Source organism: Aptenodytes forsteri, unplaced genomic scaffold, assembly GCF_000699145.1.
Source record: "Aptenodytes forsteri isolate BGI_AS27 unplaced genomic scaffold, ASM69914v1 Scaffold100, whole genome shotgun sequence".
NCBI lineage: Eukaryota > Metazoa > Chordata > Aves > Sphenisciformes > Spheniscidae > Aptenodytes > Aptenodytes forsteri.
The window spans coordinates 3,456,780-3,479,897 of record NW_008796216.1 but is presented as its reverse complement, the minus strand read 5'-3'; the positions used below and the strand labels follow the sequence as shown (position 1 = coordinate 3,479,897).

General features: G+C 34.9%; 1 protein-coding gene across 1 annotated transcript in view; it reads right to left on the bottom strand.

The window, feature by feature from the left end:
- CSMD1 (CUB and Sushi multiple domains 1) overlaps positions 1-23,118 on the bottom strand; it is a 1,345,565-nt gene that overhangs the window by 283,646 nt on the left and 1,038,801 nt on the right. Inside the window, 1 exon segment of the mRNA XM_019474454.1 lies at positions 3,493-3,662. Coding sequence (XP_019329999.1) covers positions 3,493-3,662 — 170 coding nt within the window.

The following is a 23,118-nucleotide window of genomic DNA, read 5'->3' as shown; positions in this document are numbered from 1 at the left end:
GAACTCCTTCCCTTGCAAAACAGGACAGGAAAGGGAAGAGGGAGAAGAGAATATATAGAATATATTTGCTTAAACTAGGATATAACCAAAGCATGCAACCACAGTTAAGGAACATTTATGAATCATTTTAAGGAATAAAATAAAATAAAATAAAATATTATGTTAGCTGAGAATGAACTCACCCTTCTTGCTGAAAAATTAGGTGCTGTAGTCCATAAGATATTCCCCTTTACTTAACTGATATTAAAAAGGTTAATTTCTTTGAAAAAAATGTAAAAATAAAATGGAAAAGGAATGCAATAGTGACCTCTGATAAATTACTAAAGACAAATCTATGACCCTGTATGAAGAAGACATCGCTCCACATGTGTATGAACAAAACTGACAATTAGTCCTAAAGGTGATGTAGCACTGAAATATGAGAGCTTGTAGAGGAGTGAAGAAGGTTAAAAACAAAACAGAGGACACTATTTTGCCTCTGTATATAGTACTGCCTTGTAGTTTCTATTTCTTGGGTCTTCAGTACAGTTCTGGTCTGTGCATGTGCAGAAGGGCAGAGTGAAGCTGTGGAAAGTGCAGACACAGGCAATGATTGAGGAGCATCTGCCTTAGAAGCAGAGACTAAGTATGGACAGGAGAAGGCTGAGCAGGGATATGATTGAGGTTTACATAATCATGAAGGTATTAGAGAACATGAATACAAAACTATTCATCAAATCCTGTATTGTTAGAGCAAAGGAGTACTTACTGAAACTTGATATTTCATTAATCAACTAACAATGTTGATTTCAAAGAGGTGAAAGAAACTGCTTCTTTACACAGTACATAGTGAACTTCCAGGATTTGTTGTCATAGTAAAGGTTTCTAGTAGTATTAACTAATTTAAAGGACTACCAAAATTCAAAGACAACATGTCAGTAGCAGATGGAAGAGCTAGCGAAGTGTGGTCTAACTTAACCCAACAGCTGTGGATGTTGGGGAAGCATAAGGGCAATGGAGCACAGACAGTGGTCAAGCTTGCATATTTTACCTAAATAAAACCACCTATCACTATTATCAGAGAAAGCATACTGAGCTAGATGGACCACTTGGTTCAACTCAGGAAAGTAATTCTTGTATTTCTAAGATAACTGGCATTGTTTTGGAAAGCAAAAATTCTTCATGCTGGCTTCCTATGCTAGGTTGTTGGAATGTTCTCTGCTTTCAGCTAGCAGACTTTAAATCATCACAAAATGTCTTTTTGGTGGTAAGCAGGCAGTCAGTATCATCTTATGATGCATGGCAAGACTGGAAAGATCATTTCTTTCAGTCTAGAAGAATATCTCCTACAGATTAACTAAAGAAATCAGAAGCTGCATGGACAAGTTTATAATACCTGAATAAGACATACTTTAGCCACTAATATAAACAAAGCTAGGACACAACCCCAAATATTAACATTCAATCATATACTCTGTTGAACCTCCAAAGCACTTTCAGTCAAGATTTTGGCCTGCTCATTTTGGCAGTCTTCCAGACAATGCCTGGGTAAGTTGCGGGGCTAGATCAAGGGCTGATTCCAATGGAAATATGTACAAGGACAACCTGGCATGGGAGTGGAGAGGAAATAGACTTCATAAATGCAGGTTATGGAGATGCTATGGGGGAAGAGAGTTTAATTGTATAAATGGAAGTTGTGCCATACCAGTTGCCTCAGAACCAGAGAACAGGGCTTGTGGTACAGACATCACCACAATTTTGCCTTTCCTTCCTGTGGATCCTCAGAAGTATTATGTTAACAGATCTATGAGAAAAGAAAGTATCTAACAGATTGCTCAGAACAGCTTTTTCTCAGGCAACTCTTTCTTATACCTCCAGGGAATATCTCTAAATATGCTTGACATTACTCATGAAATGTTCTGAAGGATAATTGAGTTTCTTGAATGTTTGTTTAGGGCTTTCTAAGATTTTTTTTGTTCAGGTAGCTTATTAAATTATTTATAAACTTGATATGTGCAAAGCTTCTGGGAGACTTATGTACCATATCCAAGCAGCTCAGTGGGCAATTAAGTTCTTCCTTGTCTGCTGCATCTATTCAGAGCAAAAATACTTTTGGGGATCTGCACTGTTAGACCATGGAATATGGGAGAAAAGGACAATATAGACCACATATTTTTCCCATCTACTCAATTCTCTTTGATCTAAAAGGAAAACCATAGGCCAAGGTCTTGCAGTGTTTCATACATGGTGGCCACACAAGCATGGAGGCGTTTATTATCAATGATTTTGTGGGTGAAGATGGAGAAAATGCTGTTCTTTTGACTGTAACTTTCTAATATTATTGGGAATTCTTAGTTTTGCTTATTTTATGGTGTAATCCCATCTGTACTTACTAAAAAGAACAAGTATAACAACAAAGAAATGAATGTCTATATTGATAAAGACAATACTTAAAGGGAAGTCTTTTTTTTTTTTTCCTCCCCACCTTCATCATAACTCTAAATGCCTTGTACTTTGCAGGAAATGTATAACTTCAAATTTAATTATCACACTTATTTACATAAGGAGTCTCTTAAGATGACAAAATGGATAAAAGTATGGCCACCAAAATTTGATCCATAACAATGATACCTTTAAACTCCTTATGGGAAGCATTCAGTGCAATTAAAAATAGTAAAATCAAGTTAGAAACGTAGACAGCAATTTCTAATATGTTAAATGGGTTGCTGTGAGATCCCCAGAGAGCAGGTTGCTAACTGAATTCTGAATACCTGGTGATTTGAAGTAACAGTTAAATTTAGAGGCATAGATTTGAAAAAGTAATTTAATGTATGCTCAGCACTTCAGATGAATGTCATGATTTTCAGTACATACAAGAATTCAGCAGCCATTATTAAGAAAAGACAGATTATGGCCATGCTGTAGAAAAGTACATTACATGTTCAGAATCTGTATATATTTAGGCCAGGTCTCAAAGGCTACCTATAACATAAATAATGAAAACCATCCTCTGTAATTAGTTTTAGTCAATATTACAATGCTATACATTAGCTAGCATCTTCGTATTCAAATGAGCAAATTAATTAATTTGAAAAAAGAAAACCAATTCTGTGCAAGACAAATAAAATAAGAAAATAAAAATGTACCAAAAATGTACCAAAATTAAAACTTGTCCTTTGTTAAGTAATCACTGTGCTACACTTATAAATATTACTGCAAACAGAAAATAATATAGACAATTTTGTATTCAAAATCCAAGTTCACATTTTAGGTTTTCTTTTTAGATTTTAACCCACTATAAATGTAATTGAACTCTTAATGTCACCTATAGTTTCTTTGAATCTAGTATAAATAATTGAATCTAGTATAAAGAAAGTGATGCTATCCACATAGAATTTATTCATTTTGTATGAGAAAGTGAAATGAAAATAAAAATAATTGGTGTTAAAAGCAGAGTTGTTCATGCAATGTGAATGTTGAGCATGGTAGAAAGTGAAATTATTTTCTTTTTACCTTAACAATATCTCCCTCACACAGCTGAAAGCTCCTGGCTCTAAGACGGATCCCTTTTCCAGCCTCTGTTTCAATTTTATAGATACATTCATGGTTGTTGTCATAATTAGATGGAAAATTTGGAGACAGTAATGTTCCTTCATTTCCAGAGACAGTTGCTCCACATTCAGCTAAAGAAAACAGACACATTAAAAAAAAGAAGTGAATTATCCATTTCAAGAAAACATGGGTTATTTGCAGTAATATTTAGACTCTATGAAAACTCTAACAGGCTATCTAGGAAAAGGATGTTTCTGTCGGATTTCATCTGTAGGACAAACTCCTAGAAACCCTACCAAAGTTGTTATCTCCTGCATTTCACTGGGTACATTTATTATGTGCACTTAGGTGCTTTTATGTAATACTCTTTACCTCCAATTTTTCCCTTGGTCCTCCCATCAGACTAACCTATAATGCAGGTTAGCTGGATTCCATAAAAATTGGATGTTTTGTTGAAAAAAAGTTATTGTGGTAACATTTCAAATAAATGTAACACTGATTTCACTTACTTCCCTGTTCAGCTTTAAAAATAAGTATTAGAAAAAGCAGACAATGACCTGCTGAGATAAAAGAATCTGACAATAAATCAAGAACATTCAAATATTTTTTTCTCCACCAGGAATAAAAACAAAAACTAAAAAACAAACCAACATTTATTGACATCAGTCAGGGCCAAGCAGACAGGTCCCTTCTTTTCCAGGTAAAGAGTAGGTGAGTCTTTTTCACAGCCATCTGTAGTAAGAACTTATTGACACTATCAGGAGTAGACATTTTTGTCATTGCTCCCCAGTAAAGAAAATAATAAAGTGTAGGAAAAGTGGTACCTTCCAGCCCATGGGCTCAGTTTGAGTTCTGAATAAAGACTAATAAAATTATTCCAAATGTGCAAAATAAATTTCAGCACATAAATGAAAATATCCAAAGAAATAGAAAATAATACTCATGTACTTCTTAGAAAATAATACTCATGTATTTTTCAAGCAAATATTTAAAATGTTTAAAAATGGCCTAAAAACACCTTCTAAAACCCCACAGTAACAATAACATACTAACATTAATCTATTTTTTTTTTTAAGGTGGATGAGATTGATGCTTATATCTCATTGTTCAGTCTAAGGAGAAAATATACTGTGATAAATACAGATGTTGATCTAAACATCATTCAGACCTCATCCAGAGTTTGGTAAAAACCTGTTATAACAATTAAAAAAATAATAAATTAATATATAATTGTAAATCAACAGATAATTTTTATCAAAGATGTGATAGGTTAAAAAAAATCTGTGTTTTTTTCTATAAATGTTAAATAGACTTTTAGGGTTCATAGGACATTAAAATATTCATTTTTGGAAGTGTGTGGGGTTTACAATTTTAGGTAAAACTGAGTATTGTTTAACAAGTATATATATAAAGAATCATTTTGAAAATACAGTGTAAAGATAGACCAGAAAGATATATCAGAAAATAATTCTTTTAAACATATTCAGGGAGAAATGTATGTTTTATATTTACAAATAAGCAATCTACAATTTTTTTATTTACATTTCTGAGGCCTTGACAGACATAATTAAATTTATGTGCTTCTTGCTTTTGAAAAGCCTAAAAACAGTGAAATTTTCGTATTTTAGACTTCCTCCCTTCAATAAACCTGAAGAAATAAAGGGAGGAAGAAGGAGAAGGAGAGGGAGGCATGGAGGGAAGTGGGGAAGGAGGGAAGGAAAGAGGAAAGAGGGGAAGAAAGGAAGGGGGGAATGAGATTGTCACAGTCTTATTCGGAACCTTATTTCTGCTTTACGTTTGGGCTTTTCTTAGGCAAAGTGAAGAAGGAAATCACCAATAAGCTGGCTCAGGATCTTTGATTTAGCACGTAAGTTAGAGTTCATTTGTTATTTTAAAGTAGCGCTTTATGTTCTCCTCTCCCTTAGCTTACTTAGGCCCTGAGCTGCATTATATTTAATAGTCAGAAGAGTGTTGCCACCAAATTTCAGACAGCTGAACTCTTCCTTTATTGGGGAGTGTGGGATGCACCAGGTATTTCTAACATGGTTAAAGTCACTTTACTTTGTCTAAATGTTTCAAAGAACTGTAGCAGACTGACAAATGAACTAGATTTTTATTTTGATACTTCTATGGTAAAGGATCTGTCAAATATGTGATACATATTACGTATGGTTACATATACACATATATATATTTGTGTGTACATGTTCACAAGTAGCTATTTTTGTCTTTGATTTTTAGGAAGAAGGTGGAACTAATTAAGTTTATAAAATATAATTCAAAGCAATGCCAACATTAATGCCAGACATGTTTAGACCCATACTACTCAATGTCTTCTTGTGTTTACGACACCCAGTACTCTACACAAGCCTTCTGCGAACAAGTGTTTGCCCAAGTAAAGATCCATGCAAAAATATCTATGTTCACGTAGGTTGCATTGGTATCTTATTATCTACCTCCTTCAAAGAACTGGAAAATATAGAATTAAAATGCTGAAGAGAAGAAAATAGGAAAACATTATAGAAGCAAAGTTTTTTCCTTATATAATGTTATTCTATTAAAAATATGAATAATACTATTCATATAGTATTCTACATTTTGTTTCAGTGATTGACTGTAAACCACTAAGACATATGTAGTAATAGAAAAAGTGTACAATGAGCTTTCCCTAATCTAGAACTGGCCAAATTTCCTGTTCCGATAAGTCTATGTTCCAAAGTTCAAAACCATGGCAATTTAAATCTGCAAATAAAAGTACTGATCTATAAGATCCAGGATAATGAGGGTTACAAACTAAAGCTAATATAATATTACTACCCTTCTAAAGTATACCACATTCTGCAAGAAGCAGACATGCTTTCTGCTATGAACAATTAGTTAAAACAATTTACTAAAATTCAATTACACTGCAAAATTCTTCGAACTCAAGTTGGCACTCATACACCTCCACCCCATCCCATACAACCACATTCTGTTTTCAGTGCGTACTACCCCTTCCCAAATACCTTGCAAATATTTGACAGCTATGCAGTTTTATCAGGCCCTATCATTCCCTTCATTATCATGACAAAAGGTTGCTCATGTCCTCTGACCAGTCAAGTTTCCTAGCTCATCTCATGTCAGTCAGCAAATCACTGACACAGCCCCCCAGAAAGAGGTTTCCAAAGGAAAGCAAGCCCTTCTTTGTCAACTTCCCACCCTCAATAGGAAAAGTATACAAAACATGTCACAGTTTTGGTTAAGGTTTTCTTGCCACTTTTTGCTAATGTTAGGACATCAAGTTAAGGCCACGTTTAATTAGCTCCCACAGTTTCTTGGCCTGGAGTTTTAGGTGACTTTTTTTCAGAGAAATGTTGGCCCCATCCATGGAAAGATTCCTTTCTCTCCAGACCATTGGAGCTTTTGGAGATCTGGTGTCCTAACGCCTGAAATCTCTTTCATTTGTGATCAATGCCCAGAAATACAAAGAACCTTATGCCCTAAGGACTTCAGCTGAGTATTTTTCTAACTGTTCCTGCACACTGCAATCCAGAACTGCATGAGCTCCCTACACATAATGAGGGACTAGAAACTCAAAAGAGCAGCCATGAACAGCAATACTGAGTCTGGTCTTGGCAGCAGGAAAACCTTATGCAGTCAATGGCATCTCTCCCCTTCAAGGCCCTAATATTTTACTCAGCAGTATAGGAAATGTCATGGTTTTTTTCTTTAAAAATATCTACAGTAGTGCTGCTACTTTTTTATACAGTAATTAACACATGCAGCCAGAATGTGTGACACCTAAATTCAATTCACTTTGCCTCTGGGGATTTAAACATGCATCTTCTATGACTTCTGCTTCACATAAAGGGATTAGAAAATCAGTTAGTCACAAAGTGAGCAAATGTTGGCTAACCTCTTTAGCATAATGGGTAGGGCATTAAACAGGGGAGGAGGAACGCTTCTTCAAGGAAATTAATACATTAAACAGTTGGGAAATAGAATGCTGAAATAATCCATGAATCAACATTCACTGTTACCATGTGAGTACCAAACTACTAGACTGGAAAAATATATTCATGTTCACTTCCATTTTCATCACCTCCAATTAATCTTTAATTCTTTATGCAAAATGAAACAACAGCCTTTAGCCACATTGGCAAGATCATTCTGCTAGGAGGCATCAGATATAATTTAAAATTATTTTACAGAAACAAAGGAAATGAAGCCACATCTCTTACATTCTTGATGAAAGATCGAGCCATGAAGTTTTGAGTAAGGAAGTGATATAGCTCATCCATGTATGGTAACTGAAAAATAAAAAACTGCCAATCACCCTTGAAAGCTGTCATGCAACATTCCTTATCTAGCACACGTGCTCTGTGAGTAACTACTGATTTTAGTACCTCAAGTTAAGCAGACAAATCTTATCATATGATCTTGAAAGAGTTCCTTAGTTCTTGGCTACAGAGGACTTTTACTCTCTCACTCCACGACTTTACTTCAATGCCTTCCATATTCCTTCTGAGTTCCAGTGACCTGCCCTCATCTTGGGAAAATGATCCGCCTTCCCACCCCAGAGAGATGAAAGAGAAAAGATTTCTCATGCCCCCTACATGAGAAAAAAGTCTCGTATCTACTTGTATTTTCATTTATTAAATATAATTCACTGAATATTAGCCATATGCACCCTTCCTCCAATAAAAATCAACTATATCAGTATTAGTATCTACAAGTCTTCAAATTATGCAAACATTGACAGGTACAGAATTTGTTATGAGAAATAATCTTTACTGATCTTAAAGAAATTGCTGTTGATATTCTGTGTCCATACTTTGATCCACAACCTTGTTTTGGAAAAATCAGTGTGAATTTAAGTGAACATGTATACTATAACATACCCACTGAACATGCCCTATGTAAATAGTATTTTCAGGACTAGCTCTTCCAGCTGTAGCCTTTAAAGAAAAGGAATCTATTTCATAATGCTCTTTGTCAGATTATGTGATGTGCTTAGACTAGCATAATAGTATTAATGTAGGTACAATTTAAGAACTTAAAATCTGCATATGATATAATACCTAAAAATTGCTATAAAAGAGTGTAGCACTGCAATATGTATTACGATGTAATACAGATCCCTTCTTTATTTTGTTTTCCTACCTTTCCTCTGTTTCTGTAGTAATTTATTTGATTTTTCAAGATGCAAAATAAATTGATTCAAAGTTTCCAGGTTTTTTTACTATCAATATGGTCAGTGGCACCTAAATCCACTCTTTAAACAGAAAAGATCCAGTTGTCACTTTATCATAATAGTTGTCTCAATTTACTCAGGTATTTTAAATATCTTTTGTGGCAAACCCCAAAATATGGGTAATCCAAGAGATTTTTTTAACAGAGAATATGTACAAAACTCTGTTTTGAGAAAAAAATAGAGAAATAAATAAAGAAAACTAGTAGGGAATTTTATCTCATGAAACCAAAAGTCTGATAATTCATTAGATGTCATAAGAAATTACAAAAAACTTCCATTCACAAGGATAGGAGAGACTTCTCTTTCCTCTAGGAAGGACATAGGGGGATTGTTGCAACTTGTACACAGTTGTTTTGAGTCTGAGGGAGAAAGAAAGAAGGGCACATTCTTGAAGAAGTAACATGAAATAGTGCCTACTGTGTTCTGACAAGTTCTATAAAATTAAGATGTTTTCATATGAAAAGGATCTGATTAATTGGAATTGGACTACAAATAAAAAGTGAGCATAATTTAAATATGAAACTTTATTGAGACTGTAAAAGAATTAGATTCTAAGCACTGCAATAGCACTAAACACTCACATGTTAAAAAAATCCTGGCTAATCTAGTTCCTTAATTTGAAGGAGAACTACAAAAGAACCATTCAGACATTAAAAAAACTCCATATTTTTATTAAATACGTATTTTTATTTACATTGTAAAACATTAGATTTTAAGCATTTGTAACTTAAGAACAGGAGATACCTTTCTGATGTCCTCAGTGAATATCTGTGCATCCTTAGCTGAGGATGAGCAGCAAGGGATAATGACCTTCTTTAAGAATATAGCCTTATGTATGCAGCAAAATTGTTGTAACTGATTTGTAATGCATACTAATTTAATGTAGCTAATCTAAATAAAAATGTTCTCATAGTGCTACAGATGTTTGTACTTTTGTTTCTAAATGAAGAATAAATTATTTAAATTCTCAGCTCCCAAATTCTTTCTGCATAGTTTGGTTGTTAGTGCTTAAAAAGTTACTAACATCACATCTAAATGGTTTGTTACATGGCTTAAACTAGCATGTACTAAACAAAATTTGTTCTGTAAATGTCAGCTACTTATACGGTTCCAATTCAGAGTCTTCACTTCTTAAAATCTGCCAAACTATGGAAGTCTGCCAAACCACAGCATCCAAAAGACAAGGTCCCTTAAACTCATCTCCTTTTAAAAGAAAAAAAAAATTATATGGTACTGGCTCTACATTTCAAAGGTGGAAAGCAGATAAAAGCAGATTAATCTAATTCTCTATTACAACTTTTGAATATTGTGTGTTTTTTAAAGTTAATTTTATTTATTTATTATAAAATCAAAAGTATCCACCTCAGAATTCAAAAAGTATACTCTTACTGGGTGTATACCACCTATGTCCACACGTAAAAGGTTTTAGAGGAGGAACTATATGCTTTATTTTCACTACAGTTTCTGAGTTGTCTGTTATAACCTTGCTGAGGACTGCAGCAGTCTGGAAAATGCTACCTTATAAAACTGTTCTTTTATTCCCTTGCAGTGAGAGCAATCTGTCTGGAACAGATACTTGACCCCATTCTTTGTTCTTTTGCTTAATAAAGTCACTTAAATTCTATTTACATAAGTAACTTTTTTCCTCCTTCTTTCATTGTCTCACTTAAAATTGGATAAAAGGAAACTGCAGAGGGTGGATCTTTTGAAGATCATCAAACACTTCCTGAATAAGAACACAAACTCTACAAACCAAACAAAATTCAGAGATTCTTGAAATGCTTTGAAATACAGTTCATGTAAAATGTAAGAATAACTTTGTTTAATGGAAAAGTTTGCTTTATTATTTTTCTTCCATACATCTTGCTAAAAGGTTTGACAGGATTTTAAGCAGATCTCCAAAGCAGAGATCAAATAAAAATAGTACATCGTCAGTTTAAAGGCTTCTCTGCCATAAAGCACTCTACTGAGTGCAGAATATCTTTGCTGTATTTACAAAATTGTGCAGCAGTTCACAAAATATGAGAAGAAGCTGAGCTCATACAGTTGATAATTCTTTATGTTTCTGTTGGACAATATTGTTACCCAGTAGGATGGTCATGCAACATTAAAACAAGAGCAAAGGGGATCATGGATAAAGCTGAACTAAGCATCATATGCTCTGTCTTCACATAATAGCAAAAACTTAGGGTTTCTCCAGAGTCATTGATTGAGGGGTCTCTAAAGCTGAGCATATGACTTCTGCAGGGCAGACACACTACATGACTGGACTCAAGCACAGCTTCATATACAAACTCAGATGCAGTGCAAGGAGATGAAGCTTCCTGTTAACTGGAATGCTGCATCAAGCCAAGGTGCACATGGAGTTTCCACAGTACCTCTGTTGCACAGTGCCTTAATCTTTGTAATGTTAGCAGTCCTTCATCTCCAATTTGCAGCCAGCCCTTCACTTGTGATCCTGTAACCTTTCATCTACACACTGCCAGGCTGCTGTGGCAGTGCTTTCACTCTGGTACAACAAGTGCTCTTGTTCTCACCTGGCACTGCTGAATTCAGAACCACTGTTATGCTGGGTTTCTCCTAAAAAGTGACTGCCATTTATTTTTAAATCATACTGTTCTCACCCCACTTCTCACTCTCTTGCCTTGTAGCTTTTAGCCTGTAACTCTACACTAAGATCGCATCACTCTAAACCTGGTGGCTTTTAGCCTGTAACTTCATATTGGAATAGGGCCTAGTAGATAACGAGCAGATAATAGTCATTTTAATACACAATAAATATTACACAATAATATACATGCACAAAGCTTAACTACTATTTAGTCTGCAGCACCCACACATGCTCCATTCGGTGCTGACAGTATGAGGAGCTTGAAAGGTCTGCATGAAAAATATAACTGTACTAGTGAGAAAGCAGGAAGATGTTGGCTTTTTTGTCATTACTATCATCATCATTGTCACCACTATCTTTACTGGAGAGCTATTTGCCTGGGGACTCTCTCCTTCCTTTTCTGAGCTGGTGCCTGAGGAGTGGCTCTCCCTTTTTTCCACATCCATCATTGTCACCACTATCTTTACTGGAGAGCTATTTGCCTGGGGACTCTTTCCTTTTCTGAGCTAGCGGGTGCCTGAGGAGTGGCTCTCCCTTTTTTTCCTCTCTCTCTCTCTCCCCCTCTCTCTCCCCTCTTTTTTCCCTCCTTGTTTGCATCTCTAAGACAGATTTCAGGCAAGGAAGGTCATCAGCTACAGACCGCACTAATAAAGCATGTGCATGTAAGCCTCTCTCAACATTCTTTAAGCAACACCCTTATTATAATGGTGAGGTTAGAACACTTCACTGGAAACCTTACTGAAATCCCTTGCTGAAAACAAACCTCTTATTCTGTATTTTTTTTGTACCATTCCATTGCAAAGAATAACGGAGTAGGAAAGGAAGGACTAAACAGCAGGTAAAGCCTTTTCTGAGGTTTGCTTAATTAGTTTTCAATCCATATGTCACTGACATAAGACACTACTCAGGTTCTCAAAACAAATCCTATGATGTTCATTGGCCTCAGGGGATTATTGGCAGAATCCAAGGTGGGGGCATTTTTTTGGATTTTTTTTTTTTATATATATTTTTGTCTACTCTTTCTAGTGTCATCTGATAATGAGCTATGAAGATAAAATCCCTACATTATTTGTTTTATCAAGAAAAAAATTTTAGCATACAAACCCTTAAAATGTAGAAAGAAGGCAAAAGGGCGACCTGAGGCAATCATTATTCCTTCTGACTGTAGGTGATTAAAATTTCATACCAGGTCTCACATTAAGGTGATTAAGGTTTCTTATGAATCATTCCTTTTCATTTTGAAAATAGAGTCAAAATGCCCACTCTGTATCAGCTGAAATCTGTTGCCTGAATATTAAAGTTTCAGTTTTAAAATAGAGACAACTCAAACCTGTAATTACTATATTGCACCAGATTTTGAAGATTCATATACAGTAAGTCTCAAATGCTAACTCAAACAAATCTAAAATCTTCTGTCAAACATTGACAAAAAAATGAGGGGTTAAAAAACCCAAGGATTAAAAAAACACCTTTCAATTGTATTTATAAAAATATGTTATAAAATAAAGAAATAGAAATTATAAAAAATCTATTTAAAAACTTTATTAAATATGTTGTATGAAATAGAAAACAATCTAAAGATTTAACAATTAAAATGTGACAGCATTTAAATATAGAATTCTGAAATACAGTGGATCCTGGATACTATCTGAAGGTTCAGAGATTCAGCTACTGATGTTATATAAGATCTCTTGCTCATGAGCAGCTCTTAAATGAGAGCTCTCTCTGCCTAAACACTAGCTAAAAATGAACAGCAATTTTCAGACTTAGTTTGACTTCTTAAAGATGAATTCAAATTCAAATTTTATACTACAGAGAATTTAAAGAAAACAATGAATTCCAGATCTCAAGGGTCTCACAGAAATCTCCAGCGCTATTCAGGCTTACAAGGTTCCCACTTATGTTTCAATCTCGATGGAAATTAACTGAATGCTACAACATGACAAAGTATATTAATTATAATTGATGATTTTGCAATGAATACTAACTAAACTATTAAAAAGCAACAGCTTATTAAAGTGTCAGCAATTTATTGTAGCACCCTATCATTAATTATTCACATAGTATTTATTATAACAACTGAATATGATAAATTAATGTGATATTAATGTGAATATCAGTGAACAATACCTCGGTGAAGATTTTACTCAAATACTGTATTAATGCACCATTAAAAATCAAGTGCCATGTAAAATTTAATAAAGGAGCGCTTATTAAAGTGTCAGCAATTTATTGTAGCACCCTATCATTAATTATTCACATAGTATTTATTATAACAACTGAATATGATAAATTAATGTGATATTAATGTGAATATCAGTGAACAATACCTCGGTGAAGATTTTACTCAAATACTGTATTAATGCACCATTAAAAATCAAGTGCCATGTAAAATTTAATAAAGGAGCAATATCACTTAAATATGAAATGAAAACATTAAGTAGCTGGTTCTTTTCAGCTTTATCCTTTAAGTTTTTCACAACTTGCTTTAGGAACACTCCATACAGTTGAAATTTCTAATGGGGGGACAGGAAAATAATGCAGGTTAAAAACCAAACCAAACAAAAAAACCCCAGCACTCAAAAATAATTTTATTTTATTAATGTGTTATGCTTGAACTCTATGCAATGCTTACCATGAAAGGCTAGTTTGAACTCATGTCCTGGTTTCAGCTATATAGATACATAGTGTACACTGTATAGTGTACAAATAATATTTTCATTATATAGCATAGGTAAAATTTATCACAATTTCTTAAGGAGATAGTGAGCAGGGAAAACCCAGACAAGTAGACACAAACAGCATGCAAATCAGGTAATAGAATGAAAAATCTAAGTTAAGACAATCTCGGAAGGGAGAGTTAAGAATTAATTCAAACTTTCCTTCCCATTATCATGTGATGTCTGAATGCCTAAATCCTGGAAGAGGTGATCAAAGTGTTTAGTTACATGTCCTTGTGAACAGGGGAAAATAACCCTCTCTAATAACAAGTGTAGCTCTACAGCTATGATGCTGAGTAGAGAGGCTAGGTAAAGGCCATTCATATTAGCCAAGATATTAAGGAGTTGAAAGAAAATTATTAGTAAATACAACCAAATACTCACTTCTATTTTGTCTTATAATCTTACTACTGCTTCAATTTTGCAATTAATGTTACAGACCGAGTATGATGGAATAAAATAAATTTATTATTTTGTACCTAATCTTTTCTTATAGCAGAACCATATCTTCTGTGACCTAATAAACATACATTTATTGTATTGTACCCCTCAGAGATTAACAAATCCAGCAGGGTGAACTAACAATTTCTGAAATGTCTTTTGAAAAGAGAAGGTACCTACACTTGGGTGCTGTACCTTGCAATTCACTGTAAAGGTGTCTCTACTCAGGTTTCTACTCATGGTCTTCAATAATCAGTGAACAGCACATCTTTGGCAAGTAGGAAGGAAAGAATGAAATGTCTCCCCTCTTTCAGAATTTCATCAGCATGTCATAGTGCACCATAAAGGACTACCAAAACTAAAAGGCTCATTCCTCACCTGTTAGAGGATCACTGCAAATGATAAAAGTACTTAGGAGATGATTTAGGTGTACATCAGATGCATGCGTTCAGCACTGCAATCTAAACTCCCCCCTCTCCCTCAGCCCCTACTAATCAGCCACCTATCTCTGGAAATGTGTATACTCATCAGGTATCTTGTTTCATGTCACATTTCTGCTTTTGCACACACTCTACTCCCCACCAAGCCTGAGGAGAAACTTGCCACTGGTATCCAGAAAAAATGAAGCAGAGCTGCATCTAACTTCTCTCAGTACTGACAACTGCCTTTGGAACAGGCAGCCCAGGGAAGTGGTTGAGTCACCATCCCTGGAGGTATTTAGAAGCTGTGTAGACGTGGCACTTAGGGACATGGTTTAGTGGTGACTTGGCAGTGTTAGGGTTGAGGGTGGAATCTATCTTAAAGGTCTTTTCCAGCCTAAATGATTCTATGATTCTATGACAAAGCCATGCCAGTGTGCAGAAGGGAATATGAAATTCATGAGGCCAGGAACAGCATTCTGCACTGCAGCATGACAGTAAAACCTTTGGAATATGGTACTGAGCTGGAAGAATGCATACATTGTGGGCAGGGGGAGCATTTTCTGGATTCGAGATCTATTTTTAGTGTTCATTGTGGTGGTTCATTGAATTGTTACATTCAATTTAAAAAAAAAATACTTATAGGAATGCTTCTTCTCTTAACCTATGAGTCTTCCTTTTTTAACAGTAGCACAACCCCAATACAGAGTGGTAGAAAGCTCCTGACTAGTTTAACTTAAAGCAAACTGGAAGGTAAGAAAAGCATGATTAAAAGCATAGTCCTGGTTTGCTAGATGAGATCTAGGAAATCTGCCTTAGTAACAGATTTCCCAGACGAATTGTGTGGCTCCTGTTTAAAAGGCTAATGAAGACAAGATAGCAGCCAAAACCTGATTGTGATGGTCTCATTTAGGTGGACATTAGCCTCAGAATCAGGGACTTCAACAGACTAAGGAGCTGTTCCACATCATTTCTGGACCCCAGTATTCACGAAGCTTCTGAGATTCACAGTTTTGTGTGCAGAAGTGCATGACTGCCTAGGCGCTTTACTCTTGGATCTGTACTCTAAGAGGACCAACTCACTGAAAGCTGGCTTTGTCCTCAGGAAAAAGTAGTCAGCTCTGAAATGTAAATGAAACTGTAATATAATTTTTTAATTATAGGTAAAGAAAAAAAGAGCTATTGCTGGAAGGAAAAAGCGAGAAGAATATGTATCCACACTCTTGGGCAATTTTGTTCACACAACCATGAAATAAGTATAAATGTATGTATACACTTGCAACTATGTAAAAGCAAGTGACATAATGGGAATAAATTATATATGTGGAAGTAGTGTCAATAACCCATCATAACCACAATTAGTAATCAAACATGGTTTTGAAGAAAATGTATTTTTTCTGGAAAACACTGGAATAATAATTGAAGCAATAATAACAAAACAACAAATAATAACACAGGATGAGATGTCAATGAATGAAGGGGAAAGAAATTGTTTTCTGTTTTCAAATCCCAACTAGACAAAAGATAATCGGGAGAAGTTTGTCTGTACTCCAGTAGCTTGTTTTTCACCTACACACAAGCATACTAACAAACACAAAACCAGTAATTTTAAATGATAATTAAATTATTCAGAAGTAAATTTGCAAAATTAAACCTACAACACATAAACAAACATGCCAATTACAGTAATGTGCCAGATGATAATGTTAACAACCTTATAGGTGACAAGCCATTTCAGAATAGTAAAAAAACAGATGCCTATATCAGTACTCTCAAATCTAAAGATATGGGTTATTTTAGTGACATTTCTTCTTCAAGACGCTGTGCATGTTTGTTTTTCAGGTAGCCCTGTGCCAGGATTGCTAGGAGGGTATTTTTAGCTTGACATTATCTATAGAAATGTGCTCTTAATTCCATTAATTCTGTGCATCACACAAAATAGCAAAGTAGCAGTGTTTCTCTCTCTCAGTTCCCCTCAATCTTGCATTCCTCTCAGTTACAGTAAATTTTGAGTAAAAGAGAACACTGTGAATGCACATTTAGACAACATATCTCAAAGAACAGTTACATAAAAGTAGCCAGCCATGTTTTTTCCTTCAAAAGACTGTCTATGTGCTTTATACTGTGGGTAACTGCAGAAAAGCCTTACTGTAGGATACTGGCTGGAGTGAGTCACTAGTTAAGTAAAGACCGCAGGATATCTCTTTCAAATGCAATCACTGTGTCTAGAAAAATGGAAAACAGTTAGTACTCTTGTGTGAAAAGAGATTGAAGTGTCTCATCTGCAGATATCAACTACAAGCACATTTGACAGGGAAGCCATCACTGTTATTTGAGTGCTTTTGAGGAAGCTTTTACAGGAAATGAGATTTCTTTATGGATGACCCCACTACCTTTCTTTAAACAATTCAATGTAGAAAGAGACATTCTCTGTGAGGAGATTGGCAATCCCAGTGTTTCTACAGTTGGTGTAAAGAGGTGGAGGGAAGGGATCTTCCTGAACAGCCACATCATGTCATGTAAACAGAAACAATTCAATGTAGAAAGAGACATTCTCTGTGAGGAGATTGGCAATCCCAGTGTTTCTACAGTTGGTGTAAAGAGGTGGAGGGAAGGGATCTTCCTGAACAGCCACATCATGTCAATGTAAACAGAGAATTCACCAGACAGCTAAGGTATGGGGAGTTGCTTCCATAGGAGAAGAACAGCTTTAAAGGGGGGGAGATAAAGTTAAATCTTCTGAGATGGGAGAAATTTGACACCACCTTGGGTAATAATCATGTCTGTTCTTTAAACAGTGCAAAGGGAGTCAGCCCTAAGGGCCTGAATCTTCTCCACACTTTTTAGCTGCTAACAGTAAAGCTCTCTTCATCAAATAGTAGCAAGTACGTGGCTGCAGGCACAAACTGCTTTCTAGTCAGGAGGGAGAGCTCCAAATGGAGGACACATTTAGAAATGGAGTGATGACCCAAAGGGAAACTCTAGGTAGTCTTCAAAACTCTGTGATGAGTTAGAATAATACTGCATAACCACTTGACGTGCATGGCTGAGATAAACATTAAAATAATTCTAATTGAAAAGACAAGAGAGCGAAGGGTTGACACAGGGAAATAAGATTTACAAGGACACCTGTTTATGAACATCTATCTGTTTTTACAGATAGACTTGGCGGTGTATTTTTGCTGTGAAAAAGAGGGTCCTTACTGAAGAAGAAGGGATGCTGCCTTATTCTGAGAGCCAACCAACTTCCAGGTACTCAGATAAAAACCTTTGAAGTTCAGGGCAAAACCATCTACCCGCATAGCATGGAGAGAAGGCCACTGAAAATGACGATAATGCAGTTTCTATGGGACTCGAAGTCTTGGACTAAAAATGCCAGCGTCATGATGTTAGGCTAACCAGATCTCCCAAGCTCTGCTTTTGCCTTACCTGGAAAATAACTCCTCAAAGGAGAAGAATGGTGAAAAGGCACAAATGGTTCTCTGACCAGGAAAATTTCAGAACATGTTGGAGATGAACCCTGAAGGAAGGCCTTGAAATTATTCACTTGGATGGAGAAGGGTGAATGGCAATACCTTTGGAAACCCTGTTGGTTTGTTGTTTTTTTCACCAGCAGATGAAACTGAGTACTATTTCTGTGATACAAATCAGTATGTGCTTATGTGAATGTTTAGTTTATAAATTAAATGCAATTAAATTTGAAGGGCTTTCATCCTGAATCTGATTAAAAGAATCATTAAAGTATGTATTACCATGTCTCTTAGAAGGACCAAAAAATCCTTGTTGATGTATAAAGGTTGGTGTGTATATATCATCTAGATGAGTTTGGTCAGTGTAGAAATAATAATGAGGAAGAAATAATCAAGAGGCTATTGAACCCAGTAACGCACTTATGAATTTGTGCCACTGAGTTGAGACTAGATTTAACTTCCGAATGTACACTCTAAAGCCAGCAGATTTCAGGACAAGGAGTTTCTTTTCACTCTTTTGAGAAAGAAGTAGTCTTTGTGTGAACTCCTCTTGAAGGTAAGAGGATATCTTCACCCCTAATGTCTTAGGTACCATGGCAACAAGAAATGGGACCTCTGTAAACATTCTTGGTGCTAAGAAAAAAATCATATGAAAGCAGCTTGAATTGAAGGGCACTGAGTGTGTCTTTCCCCCTCAGTTTCACTCAGCTGCTTAGCAGTTTCTTTCCTTGTATTTGTCTTAGTTACATTATAGTTATCTTTAGTCTGCTGCATTCTTAGAGACTGAATTTTCTTCACAGACTGAGATAAAAGAGTTATTTAGATATATTGTTTTAGATAAGTGCCAATTGGCTATGCATAATTTATAAAAGGTTTTCTTGATCAATTAGGAAGTGGGGTCTTGTACATGGATTTAATGACAGATGTCTTAGAACCAGTCTATAAATTTATTCAAAACTGAACATAATAAGAACAAAAAGGAAATATTGAGCTCTCTAAATAAATTTCCTTTCTATATGAATTACAGACTTATCATGTATACATGATTGTATATGTATTTGTAAATTATGCTTGGGAGAATATACAGGCATATCTGTGTCTGACACAGTAAGTGGTTACACTAGTCCTATAAATTCATGGCTAATTCAATGGCTGACACTTCATTAAGCTAATTACTGATACTTCGGTAATCTGCAACTTTGCAGTATGTCATGCACATTATGGAAATAACTAAGTGAGCATTTTCAAGATATCAGGTATGACTATCTTATTACTGTATATTATGTAGGAAAGGTTTTCTAAAAGATAAAAACATTTAAAAATCCAAAATGTACATAACAACAATATAAAATGTCTCTTTTCTACAGCACAAGGTAACAATATTCCTGCAGATCAATATGATTTTATATCTGAACTAAAATATACATGTGTTTGAATGGAACACAGAGAAGCCCACAAGAAAGTGATAAACATCAAACAAAAAGAGAAAACCACAAGAAAGAGAGAAACATCAAACAAAAAAAACCAAACAACCCCAAACAGGCAAATATCCCAAATTTCCCAAGACCTATAACTTCTTGAAGATTCCATATATCAAATAAGATACTAATTTTTATAGGAAATAATTAATATAGATATTCTTGCTACTTAGTGTAGTGCAGACATGCATTTTGATTCCTTTTCTAAGAAAATTGAATGTATGTCTGGTAACAAGTACTGAAATGAAAAGCAAGTAGGCAAACAATTTCATATTGAATTTATATATGGAAAATGCTAACTTTCTGAGCCTTTTATGTGGTTGAGCATCTTTGTTCATATGAATGTTGGCTGCACATAACTGAAAAATAAATGTTCTGTAAACAATAATGGCTCAAAATTTATATTCAAATGACACATGAATAAAATTAAGCAACAAATAGAGCACATATTTAAACATGAAAACGAATAATATAAACTAAAAATTTCCATTTTATGAAGCAAGGTTCACAAGATGGTAATTTTGAATAAAATCTTCAACATCAACTATATAGCTTATCATTCTAGCACAATTCTTAGTATATATGGAACTTCATAACAATTATTCAATTTTTCAAAGAATATAAACTGAACAATATTCATTTAATTTTCTCTTATTCCAACAAATATCTTTAAACTCATATATAAAAATGATAACTAATGAATTTGGGAACAGACACAGATAACTTTCCAAATAATAATACTTAAAAAGTAGTAAAAAATATATCAGAAAAAAAGAAAGCTTACATAAAATGAACACATATTAGCTTTTGTTTCCTTACATTATTAAAGTGTGCATAAAGATTGGCAGATTATACTTTTAGTGCATGTTGTCAACTTTAAATTAATTCTTCATGATTTAAAGATGCCAGTGAAAAATATTTTCTTATTTTTCCAGTGTTGTCACAACAGTTAGCATACATATTCACTCACTATATACTAAATATATTTAAATACATATGTGTTCCTTCCTAATGCAATTTACTGATTCTTTGGCATTTTCAGAATTTAACTAGAGGAACAGCAACAGACATTTCTTACTCCAGCAACCAATTGGCTCTTACATAAAAGTGGACTGCTGGGTTCCTCCTTACATACCACGTACCACAAGGAAAGGTTTTTGTCTTTCTTCTTGCAAGGCTTGGTTATGAAGACAGGTCTACAATTTATCTGAACTTTTAGTCAACATCAAATTAAAAGTGGTTGTAATTTTGCCCCCGCTTTGGCTAAACTGCAGCATGATACTACAAAGGCAGGTTCTGTTTATATGGCACAGATATCCTCCTCGAGAGGACCTTGAAAGTCCAAAGGATTCACTAAATGCATTTCTCAGAAACTACAAGTGGTTTCAAGACTGAAATTTTATACCTTCAATCCCTAATCCATGGATCTTTGTCTGGAAAGTCTAGAAATCCCTCCTAAAGCATACCATCTTTCCATGTATGCTATAGGCAGTATCAATTCACTTTTCAGAGATTAGATTTTCTCAGAATCGAGAAATCATAGCACACAGATATGTAGCAGAAATGGGAATTCAAAGTAGGTCCAATGAAACATAAATGCAGGCAACCAAAGGTGGTACGTGCTGGATTACAGAAGTACTTTAGCTCTGAAACTGGTGTCTTAGCCACAAGGCTTCATACATGCACTAACAAGGTGTATGATAAAGGAGCAATAAAAATGTTGGAACGAGCAGGCCAACTGGGACACTTTTGTCAAAGACTGATTAGAAATAACTAACTAACTAAATAAATAAATGGAAGTAATTCCTCTATTTAGGCATCTAAATGGTGCCTGGAGACTGATTCATTTCACTGTAAATAGATACCTAAATCTAGGATTTCTACTGACTTTATTGTCATAGATATCTATAATTAGAGCTTAAAATTCTTGCTCACATGTACGCAACAACACTGCAAACAGTCAAATTTAGATGTTTGGATCTGAATCTGAATCCCATCCACTATAAAATAACTGCAGACTGAGAACCCCTTCTCACAACCCATAGTCCTGGAACCAGTTAAATTCCTGGTACATGACAGCTGGTGATGGACACACAGCTGTCCTCTGGGGAGTTAGATAATGAATTTGTAACCTCTCACTTTAATACCACTTTGTGTCTTCTAGTAATTTGTCATAATATCTAGTCATCTTACAGTCCTCTAGGACTGTGTTTGGGTTTTGAGGGGTTCTTTTTTGTTTGTATTTTTGTGTTTGGGGGTTTTTTTGAGATAGAGACTACCATTATTTAAATATACAAGTATTTATCCCTTTCTATATTTTGTCTATGTTTTTTAAGATGTCAGATACAGAATCATATTTTTAAACTATCATATTGTACTTTGATATGACTTTACAGAAATTGATAACATTCATAGATATTTTTATTAGGTAGAAACACTTTTCTTCTTAAAAGGCCTACCTTTCTTCTGCCACTCCTCAAAATATATCAGTGATTTGCTTAGAAAATGCTTTATATTACTATGATTTTTATTCATTCCATTTTGCTTCCTATGAATTATATAGGTACTAAATACATTAATATGTTGACTGTATTAGAATCAGCTACTTAAGGAACATTTTTAATAAGCAACAGTTAAGCAACATGCAGTAGCAAGAGTTTTTATTCTCAGTTTTAATTGCACATGGATATAGCCTAACGATACCTTGATAAAACTAATGTTTAACATATTAAAGAATTGTAATAAGGCACAATTTATGGTCATCTTTTCTTCAAGAACGGAGAAATAAGGAGCTAATTTTCCATTCACACACATGAACAGCTATAGAATAGCTGAAAACTCTTAAAATTAGGGAAAATAAAATGCTAGGTTCAAAGTGAGTATGTGAATATTATTCTAGTGAAATTTGCACACTTTAAATCAATATGGACTGAAGGAGTTAGTTAGGTCTCTTCTCCCTGGAGAAGAGAAGGCTCAGAGGGCGACCTCATCACAGTATTCCAGTACTTAGAGAGTACAAAGAGGATGAAGGCTCTCTCTTCACAAGGAGCCCTATGGAGAATCATAGAATCGTAGAATAGTTTGGGTTGGAAGGGACCTTTAAAGGTCATCTAGTCCAACCCCCCTGCAATAAGCAGGGACATCTTCAACTAGATCAGGTTGCTCAGAACCCTGTCCAACCTGACCTTGAATGTTTCCAGGGATGGGGCATCTAC